Here is an 11,173-nt window from a genome sequence, read left to right as displayed (position 1 = left end):
TTTAAACTTTTTTACTATTCTTGTTTATTTGGGCTCTCATTAAAATGGTTAATTAATAAAAACAGTTGCTTTACTGTGTGCTTTGCAACTGGTAAATTTTTAATATTTTTACAGTTTGTGTCATTGCACAGGGCTCATTCTCTCCAGGTACAGGATTTGTATTTGTCCAGCTTTTTGTATTTGTACAGCTTTAAATTAAGTTTAGTTTTTTGAGAAGAAACCTTTGACGTTCACAACATCTAGAAGTCTTTCAAAAAGATGCCCATATTTATACACATTTGATAATTTTTTTAAAAAAATTAATACATTAAGAATACAATAATGACAAAAATGGTGACAATCCTATGCTGCTTTACATGTACATTCGTCATTTAGAGGTGCAAACATATAATTTTCACCAAGACTTTAATATGGTTTAAAAAATGCAATGTGCATTGAACATACAAATTTACCAAATGAAAATGTGTATGTATTAACCTACCTATTTCCAGTTAAAAATATTGGAAAATGAAGGTAAAAAATATTGAAAGCATCAAGTCAAACAATTGACTAAAATTAATACAGCAAGCGTAATGGCAGAAGAACCTGGTGTGGGTTTTTCTGGGTCAATGCAGAAGAGTACATTCAGCATCACCAGATGGTTTACCCTGTCTGCAATCACATATTCTGAGATACTACAAAGGGTCCAGGTATCTTCAAAGTCACACAGTTCCTGAATGGGAAGACTCCTATAGCCAGCTCCCATCTTCTGCACTTTCAACTGCAGCATTTTTTTCCTCAACTATTCCATTTGCATTGCTTGTGCCTTCTAAAACTACTACCAAATTTGACAGAGTAGTGTGAGGATCAAGCAGTTTCAGAAGAGGTATGTCCACCTTTCTCTCTTGAAAGACACGGTTCTGAATTGTCATAGCTAACATAGAGTCTATGCCCAATGATGAAAGTACTGTATTCATGGTTAGTTCATCTGGGTTCAATCCGGTAAGGTCACTCACCAGTGAGGTGATATAGTCTTCAGATTTGATTAAGGCAACATCCTGGACTTGAGTTTCCTCAGAGGTTTCAAGCTGGTTCCTGAATTCTTCCGACATAAGTGATAGGAAGCGACTTTTGAGTGAAATAATCCGAGAAAAAACATGACGCAATAAAGCTTGAAAGTTTAATTTGATGACAGCTTGCTGTGCATTATTCGCAAGTAAGCTCTTCCTGAGATACTCATGAATTTCATGCACTTGCAGAATGTCTATGCCCTTGGATTCCAGAATGTTCTGAATATGGTTTTGATTGAGCAGTATGCCAAGGTTCAAAGCACCCCAGTTAATGGATTGGCCTGAAAGCCCACAGTTCCTCCTGTAGAGGCAGAAGACATCCAAGAAAGAGTTTGCAGCTGCATAGTTTGCCTGGGTAGAATTTCCCAGAAAGGAAGTAACAGAGGAATAGCATACAAAGTAGTCAAGCTCCTGGCCTCTGGTAGCCCAATGAAGATTTAGAGTCCCTGCTACTTTTGGGCTCAGCACTTTCTGAAAGTCAGCCAAGTTCAGAACTTCAAGATGGCCATCGTGTAAAACAACAGCACTTTGAAATACACCTTTGATTGGACTCCCTGCAAAGATATTTGCAATAGACTGGAAAGCTTTCTCAACATCACTGGTCGAAGTAACATCACACTGCACAAACACTACTTTGCTCCCTTTATACTGCTGCCGCAAAGCCTTCATCTCTTCTTGCTTTTCGTTGCTTGGAATTTTCCTGGAGAGTATTGCAACACACCCTCCTCCATTCTCGGCTATGAATTTCACCGTTTCAAAGCCAAGTCCAGTGAGCCCCCCAACTACTACGTAAACAGCATTCTGCTTAAACAGCTGCTTCTGGGATTCGTGCAACGGTATATCTGAAAGCATGGTGATGTTCTTCTGCCTTCTCAGCACAGCAAGTGGGACAGATTTGCAGGTAAAATAGGACATCACAGAGTTTATCCTTTCAAAGTTCGCAGTCTGCTGAAAAACAGAACCTGATAGATATCTAAAGTGTTTCATATCCATGGAACTGATCCATGCATGCACAGTCTTTTGCAATTCCTTTAGAGGTGCCTTCTGGAAAATGCTGGCAAGTGTAAGAATATGAAAGCTGATATTTTCATGATCGATTTCACTGATATTCTGGGTACATTCAGACTGTCGATTGCCACACACTATCACCACATCTTTAAGAAAGTACATGTGGGCCAGATCCTCCTGAGACAGTCTGTTGACCGGAGGAAGAACAACAAGGGCGTTGCATAAGTTTATGTACTGGAACTTATCAGGAGTGGGCCTTGCAAGTACTGTTCTCCAACCCATCTCTTCTGCTGCCGCAGAAAGAACATGGCACAAAACTGATGATGGCTCTGTAGAAATAATACCCAATGTTCTGCCGTGTTTCCCCTTGGGTAACCTCTGATTGAAGATTTCCCATGCAATAATAAAGTATGACATACAAGGGACATTCTGAAAGCATGGGAATTTCTTTACATTGAAACATACTGTTCCTGGAATCCGAACTCTGGATGACGCAGCAGCTGGATAACATGAAACGACGTGATCTCCCACTTTAACTTTCTTCACATCAGTGCCTGTTGCTGTTACTGTGCCACTGAAATCAAGAGCTAAAAGTCCATGTTTGTCTATTGCTTGCGAATTCCAATACAGTGTATCACCAAAGTTACGACTAGAAACACTAATGGGAAAATAATCTTCTGAGTGGAGACATATTTTATCCACTTGAATTTCAACGCTCTGTTTGTCAAGCTGAGTAGCAGTGCTAGTGGATACTTCAGCAGACAAGTCTTTTGCTGCGTATGGATCAGAAGTGTACAAAGTGAATGTTTCTGACTTATGGGGAGATCTTACAGGTTGTCTGTAATCTGCTTCTACAAAAGGTGTGCGTCTAATTTCAGCCACGTAAGTTCTTCCTTGGCTGATGCAAACTTCTGGATAGTCCACACCTTTGTATTTGACAAGAACATCTGCTAGCACTGAGATGTCCAGGGAACTGGAAGAACTGAGGTCAATTACCTGAAATGTGATTTCTGGAACTTCAACGACACAAGTTCTGGTCATGCCATACAATGCAAACCCACAGTTAACGTGGTCTACATATCTTTCTGTTGTTCTGTAGGTGATCACTCTGACTGAACAGTGGGACATTTTCTCTCTTAATGCCACAACAATTTGGCGAAAGGCTTCACAACACTTTGCCAACTGGTCTACCACTTTGCTTGGGAAATCTTCATTTAACTTTTGAATTCCCCACAGGAACAGAATTTCATCATAATCATCAACGTCTGCTCTCATTTTATTCTGTGCGTGGTCTTCCAAGAGGGCTTCCCAGTCTTCATACATAACATACCTCGAATCAGGATGCAAATATTTTCTGAGCTGCTCAGCTATGCCAAATTTGTCAGCAAACACTAGGACTCTGGGCATAGCCCCCAGAGGTCCAATTGTCTGTGAAAGAGAGACTTCTTTCCACTTGTTTTTGAACATGAACTCATTGTCTCTGGAAGATGCTTGCTTCATGAAAGTGATGGCAACGCGCTTGAGTTCAGCCAAAACGGAGCCACGTTTGTCCATAAAGCATCCACAGACCTCTAGGCAGTTCCCAATGGATTTGCTTGCTCTCATATATATCATCATTTCTTCCTCCAACGGTCGGAGCACCACCAGGCTGCCTATCCCTGAAGGAAAGCCTGCTCTGGATCGGAATGTCCTTGAGGTCATGACAGCGGTCATCTGCAGAAAACAATCGAGCAGCACTGGGTGGATACAGTAGTTGTACATCTCTCTGACGGTCTCCTTGTTCACCTTTATGCTTGTTATAGCTTCCTTTAGTTCCTGGCAATAATGCACATCACTGAGCTGCCTGAATATGGAGCCGTACTGAAAGCCAACCTGAGACAGTGCTTCATAAACCTCCTCTCTGCTAATCACTGACCTACATCTTTGATAGATGTCTTGGAATGAGATGTTACTCTCTTCCACCACAGCTTCAGGCCCCTTTGTAACTTGGCCTGCAGCATAAACTGCGTTGGAGGAAGAGAGTATCTCGAAGGTTGTTGCTGCTTTTTGCGGACTCAGCTTGATACTCAAGACTTGGGAACTCTGTGTGAGAACACACGGTGCAGAAAAACTTATACTCATCTGGCAAGTACTCAGAGGTACTTTAGGTCTTGAGCTGTTCATCACAGAGGCCAGACCAAGCTCTACATAAAAAGCACCAGGGACTAAAGCCACATCATTGTTCTTGTGCTCATATAAGTATGATGTCGTGTCCTGAGACAGCAGGCAGCCAAACTCCATGTTGTCACTGTTTATGCCATAAATCAAAGGATGACTCGAGCTGACGCCTCTTTGGTTTGCTTGTTGATGGATATCCAGACAGTTCATGAGTTTTTTGCGATCAAATTGATACCGTGGAATGGCCACTGGAATACTTTGATACCCATTATAAAAGTGCTGCCAGTTGGGATTATATCCCAGTTCAAACAGATTTCCTAGCAGAGTGAAGAGTGTCTGATACTCTGCATCAGCTTGCAAAGAAGAGAACACCTTTGTGCCTTTTCCTAGAGTTTCTTTTATGCTTCGCTGCAATGCTCGGTGAGGACTTATTTCCACAAACACCACATTTTCCCTGTCTCTAGCTGCAGTTTTGATGGCTTGAGTAAAAGCAACAGGCTCACGAGTATGCCGGGCCCAGAATTTGCCTTGAGCAAAGTCATTTTCAGAAGCAGCCACCCCAGTCAGCGTTGAAATCACTTCAATTTCCCCCTTCTGTCTTTCTAAAGGCTGTATATTGTCTTCTAACTCCGCAAGTATCATATCCATGCTGGGGCTGTGGTACGCAGCTGGGACACTTAAAACATGAAGAAAGATGTTTCTCTGGCTGAAAGCTTGGGCAAGATCTCTCTTGACATCTTCCACAGAGTCTGAATTCCCAGACAAGGTGCAGGATACTGGGCTGTTGAAAGCTGCAATGCACACCTTTCCCAAGTAGGGATGCAGACGTTCAGCAATCTCTTGAACAGGGATGTTTCCTACCACCAACATTCTGCCTCTGGCAGTCTTTGCCTGCAGCCTGCTCCGGTGATAAATCACTTTGACTGCATCTGCCAGGGAAAGGTACCCAGCAAAATGCGCAGCAGCAACTTCCCCTACCGAGTGGCCAACAGCAGTGACTGGCTTAATACCCCAGTATTTCAGAAGGGAAGCTAAGGCAACCTGCAGGGTAAAAAGCAAGGGCTGGGAAAGCTCTGGATTCAATAAATCCTTTGGGCTATGACCTCTTGCTGGCAGGAGGCTGATGGGAGTGTGTTTCTGGAAAAGTGCTTCTATTTCCTTACACTTGTCTCTGAACACTGACTCTGAGCTCAGCAGTGCCTCACTGAACTCCTTCAGCATTACGCCATTACCACAGAACACAAACACCAGCTGTGGTTCCACCTTTGACGTGGCATGTTCAGTGCTCACTGCTGACATAAGCTCTTGCTGCAAGTGTTGGAGAGAATTTGTGACAAATGCTTTTCGGTACCTGTAGCTGGCATGGCTTCTTCTGCAGGCAGACGTATAGGCCAGGCTTGGGAGAGTTACGGAGTTTCTTGTGCTCAGCTGGTCAGCTGTATCAGCCATTGTCATCTGAAGGGACTTACTTGATGCTGCTGACAGCAGAACTAATTCAAGGGGCCTCTTAAAGGCAGGAAGAGGGTCTAGCTGCTTAACCTGCCTGACTACAACATGAGCATTCGTTCCTCCAAATCCAAAGCAGTTGATGCCAGCTACTCTTCCATACTCACTGGATTCTTCCCAGGGCTCTACAGTTGTGGGAATTGCAAGGTTTAATTTCTCCGTATCAATGCTGCTCGTCTCCTTTGAGTAATGCAAGGATGGAACAATCTTTCCATGATGCATCATCAGAAGCACTTTGATTAACCCTGCTGCTCCAGCAGCTGATTCAGTGTGGCCAATATTTCCTTTCACTGATCCAATTTTCAGAATGGAAACTTGTGAAGACCTGTTTTTACAAATGACACTACCTAGGCTTTCAGCTTCAGTAGGATCTCCAGCAGCAGTTCCTGTACCATGTGCTTCAATGTACTGCACAACCGAGGGATCAACATGGGTTTCATAAATGCTGCGCAGTAACTTCTCTTGCTCTGTTCGAGATGGTCTTGTGATTGGAGTCATGGACCTACCATTCTGATTTACTGCACTGATGTTTATAACACCCCAGATTTTGCTGTAGTCTTCCTTTGCCTGTTTCATAAAAAGGTAAATTTATCTTTAATAATCTCGTGCTTTCTCTGTATAGGAGAAAACAAAACAAAACAACCAAACCAAGAACAGATTATGATACGAAATTTTAAATGCATGATCCCTTTCCCATGGTAAGGGAAGTGCATAAATGCTTAATAAATACTTCATTAATCTTAAGTTTGAATTGGAAAATCTTTTCTGGAAAAGTAATTATTAGAGTTGAAGATACAAAATTCAGGTAAGAAACCAGTCTTATTTTAGGCTGCTTCACAAACAATCTTACCTTTTTCAGGGGTTTGAGGAAAACAACACCACAGCCTTCTCCCCTTCCATAGCCATCTGCCTTTTTGGAGAAGGGCTTGCTTATTCCCTCCGGAGAGATCATTTTTGCTTTACTGAGAGATACAAAGGTGCGGGGATCTATTATGCAGTTCACTCCACCACAGATTGCTGCCTCACAATCTCCTGGAGTAAAACAGAAACATACTCATGTTGAGATGTCCAGGATGACAGACAGAAGCAGTAGCAATCCTAATTTTGTTGTCCAGCATCTCTCCAGTCCCATTACCTGATTTAATTGCTCGCAAGGCAAAGTGCAGAGCAAAAAGAAAAGATGAACATGCAGTGTCAACAGTCAGTGATGGTCCAGTCAGATTAAATGTGAATGAGACCCTGTTAGCAGCAATGCTCATTGCTGTTCCAGTACCATCATAATGATTTATTTCACTCACTGCTCTGCTTGTTACTATTTCATAGTCTCGATTCATAAGACCTGTAAAAATATCAAATACATGTCATGTTAACTCAAGCGAACAAAAGGGACGTAGAGCTCTATATCTGATAGCGTGTTTTGGTTTTCTGTTTTAATAGTAAACTACATGGCATCAGTGCTCCTATGGTGAAACTTTGCTTCAACACAAGTCAAAGGCAAAACTTCCAGCAACTTCCCCTGGACCCAACTTACACAAACATACTTAACACTTGAAATCTCTGCCTGCACAGTAAATGACAGGCCTTTCCTGATAGCTTAGCTCATTGTATGATGCAGTTAAGCTCTGCATAGCCTGCTTAGACCCCTGTATCTCAGTTTGAGAGTGGTTGTTCTGGTTTAGATATGGGAATATATATTAAGAAGTTACAATGAGGATAGCAGGGATATAAATGTTCAGATCCTCAGATGTACCAAGTTAAAGGTCACAGCATATGCCACATCCAATGTTTGTTACTATCTTTGTTTCGCTTACTGTCATCCAGTAAGACAGAAATAGAAAAGAAGAACAGGGCCTGTGACAGGATTTGTGTCCTCTTTCTGAGAACACATATGATTGAAATACAGTGGATCCCCAAGTCCATGGGCATATGTGGAAAATGCAGTACCTCTATTCAGAGAGCAAGGAATAGTCTCCTCTGCAAAAGAGCATGTATCAGACTAAAAGGTAATCTAAAGAGTTTGCCCCTATAGTTACATCAGCCTAACTATCACAGAAAATTCCTCTTAAAAGAGACACAGATTACACCAGAAAAAATGTGCTGTTGTTTTAGCTCCTTGACTGAATAGAATAGAATAGTATTTAATAGAACAGAACAGAACAAAACAGAATAGATCAGTTGGAAGGGACCTACAACGATCATGTAGTCCAACTGCCTGACCAATTCAGGGCTCACCAAAAATTAAAGCATGTTATTAAGGGCATTGTCCAAATGCCTCTTACACACTGACAGGCTTGGGGCATCAACCTCCTCTCTAGGGAGCCTGTTCCAGTGTTTGACCTCTCTCTCAGTAAAGAAATGCTTCCTAATGTCAAGTCTGAACCTCCCCTGACGCAGCTTTGAACCATTCCCACATGTCCTGTCACAGGATACCAGGGAGAAGAGCTCAGCACCTCCCTCTCCACATCCCCTCCTCAGGAAGCTGTAGACAGCAATGAGGTCGCCCCTCAGTCTCCTTTTCTCCAAACTAGACAGACCCAGAGTCCTTAGCCGCTCCTCATAGCACATGCCTTCCAGCCCTTTCACCAGCTTTGTTGCCCTCGTCTGGATGCCTCCTTTTTAAATTGTGGGGCCCAGAACTGCACACAATACTCAAGGTGAGGCTGCACCATTGCTAAATACAGTGGGATAATCACCTATTTTGACTGGCTGGTTATCCTGTATTTCATGTACCAGATCCCTTTCTGCAGGGCTGCTCTCCAGCCACTCCTCTCCCAATTTATACTTGTGTCCAGTGTCTCCATCGCAAGTGCAGAATCCGGCATTTGTTAAATTTCATGCCATTGAGGATTGCACAATGCTCCCATCTATCCAGATCCCTCTGCAAGGCCTCTTTCCTTGAGAGAGTCAACAGCACCTTCCAATTTAGCATCATCAGCAAACTTACTAATGGTGCATTCAAGTCCTGCATCCAGATCATTGATAAAAATACTGCACAGACCTGGCCCTAGAATTAGGCCCTGAGGAACACTGCTGGTGACTGTGACAGATAATATCAAAAGCCTTACTAAAATCCAGGAAAACTACATCCACTGCCTCCCATTCATCCACTAGGCGGGTGACCTTATTGTAGAAGGATACCAGATTAAACAGAAATTTCTCATTGTGAACCCATGTTGACTGTGCCTGATGATTGCATTGTCCTTTAAATGTCTTTCAACAGCACCCAGTAAAATCTTCTCCATAGCTTTTCCAGGCACTGAGGTAAGCAGTTGGACAAGTGCACCTTGGTAGCATACTAATATTGACATGAGGATTTCTGCTGGTTTAAAAGGATCTTAACCCCCACAACACCTTAACCAATGTTATAATGGAAAACAGTACACTGAAAAAAAGTGTAGGCCTGGCTTGAGAGCATCATTCCTGGGAAGGGTTGGGTTGCGGAGGCAGTTTAACTGTTTCCTGCTCCAGCTTCAGTGCCTGAAGACACTAAGAGGAACACATAAAATAGATATGTGAATTATATAATGAACTTCTACAGTAGCCTAGTAATTCTTACCAAAAATAACCAGTAGTGTCATAGCACAGTAGCCTCAGATCTCCAGTGCTACATACATATGTAAAGTTTATGAAAGAATGCTCCAATCTTTGTGAGGTTCAAACGTACTTTCTTCACCATGACATTTTCATCTTACCAATAAAAACACCTGTTTTCGTGCCACTGACAGCTTCTACAGGGACTCCTGCATCCTCCAGGGCTTTGTATGTGCATTCTATCAGTAACTTCTGCTGTGGATCCATGCGTTCAGCTTCCATATTATTAATCCCAAACAGGTGGTTGTCAAATGAATTAAATCTAAAAGATACAGACCAGAAAATGGTACAATATATATACAATATGCATTTACTTGTAGACTCAAAGTACACATTTTTTGCAATTTCATGAAAAGCAAAGCAGTAACTGGTGTTCAGGCCACAGCTCCCATTTATGAAATTCAGAAGAAAATGTTTATAGGCCAAGGATGTTTTATGTCCCACCACAAAATATGTATTTTTATCAATGATTTGGCATTTCAGAGTTATGAGCCCACTCCTAGAAATTTTTATTCACATGGTTATTCCACTAGTACCAACCAGACTCCTCAGATTACGAAAATTTGCAGGATGAGACTCCCTCTGCTGTAATGTGGTCTTAGCCAACAAGTTCTAAACAAATATTGTCTTCTAAATTATTCTAATGCAATATAGACCAATGCTTTACAATTTAAAACCAGTAAGTAGAGGATCAGCTCAGATGTTTCCAAGAGACATCCACATTTCTCTAATAATAAATTCAACATATTTTATGTGTGCATCTGTGTGTTTATCTTTAAAAAATCTTCAAAGTAGGCCCATGCTTATAAAAGATCAAGCCCAAGCTTAATCTCATATCCCAAGATCAGATTTGTATGGCCTTCTATAATTTCTTGATTTCAGTGGAAAATTCAATATCTAACACAGGACTAGTCACTGAAGTAATGCTGGGTCCTATGATTCTTCTCTGGAGGCAATAAGATTTCTTCTGTGCATGTAAAATTCTCGTTTGAATAAAGGTCTACAACTTGAGGATTTAAGGTGAATGTGGATTTAAAATAAAAGACACTTATGTTGATCTTCCTGTAATTTGCTATTTTCACATTAGTCATAGCCCCTATACAGCGGTACCCACATCTCTGGGATAATTTGACATGAGACATGAGGACACAAGTGAAGAGATGCATACTGCAGCGTGGTCCTCCAGATTTTCTCCTTGCACTAGTCTCTTTACCTGATACTTGTACATACATAATCCCTCAGAGTTACGGAGGAGTGACTCAGAATAAAGAAAAAGTTTCTTTTTTAAAGATAAGCCTAGAGAAAAGCAAGATTATTATGAAATTATGAATAGTTCAGGCTTACAAGCAAGCATAATGCTCAAATTAAGCATAAGATCCCCTTCTTGACTATCTAGCAAAACCAGGCTTCCTTAGTTTGTCTCTAAATTGTCTCACCTGCACGTGAACTAGAGCTACTGGTCCCCACAAGCACAGGATTAGGTCCTGAGGTCCAGCAAAGCTGGCTCACCTTCTGGCTGAAACTGGAGGAGACTTACCAGGCAGAGTAGCTGCTCTGGTAAGCTCCGAGTCCATATTTTGCCACCTTCCTCTGCAGTTCGTAGTACTACAGACAGTATGAATTATTTAACGGGCTGGAGCCTGCCTCAGATCCAGTCTACAGCCCCTAATGCATAATGCATGTGTACTTCTGTATACCCAAAATGCAGACACCCCTGTCACATGACAGGTGACATCTCAACATATGGTCAGTATGTACATACATGTTGGATTATGTAATCAAAGGTCATCTGTGTTTCCAGCCATGTACATATGTGTGTAACACAGCCTGCAACTAAATTTGTTCATTGATGTCACACACCA

General features: G+C 41.9%; 1 protein-coding gene across 1 annotated transcript in view; it reads right to left on the bottom strand.

Annotated features, from left to right (window-relative positions):
- Positions 1-728: 728 nt before the first annotated feature.
- LOC104161747 (lovastatin diketide synthase LovF-like) overlaps positions 729-11,173 on the bottom strand; it is a 13,039-nt gene continuing 2,594 nt past the window's right edge. Inside the window, exons 3-6 of the mRNA XM_009700317.1 lie at positions 9,413-9,573; positions 6,856-7,059; positions 6,571-6,752; positions 729-6,287 (exon numbers count right to left, since the gene is read on the bottom strand). Of these exons, the coding sequence (XP_009698619.1) occupies positions 729-6,287; positions 6,571-6,752; positions 6,856-7,059; positions 9,413-9,573 (6,106 nt within the window). The remainder of the gene's footprint in view (positions 6,288-6,570; positions 6,753-6,855; positions 7,060-9,412; positions 9,574-11,173) is intronic.

Source organism: Cariama cristata, unplaced genomic scaffold (genome assembly GCF_000690535.1).
Source record: "Cariama cristata isolate BGI_N322 unplaced genomic scaffold, ASM69053v1 scaffold8210, whole genome shotgun sequence".
In the NCBI taxonomy this organism is placed as follows: domain Eukaryota; kingdom Metazoa; phylum Chordata; class Aves; order Cariamiformes; family Cariamidae; genus Cariama; species Cariama cristata.
This window is presented reverse-complemented; position numbering and strand designations above follow the sequence as displayed.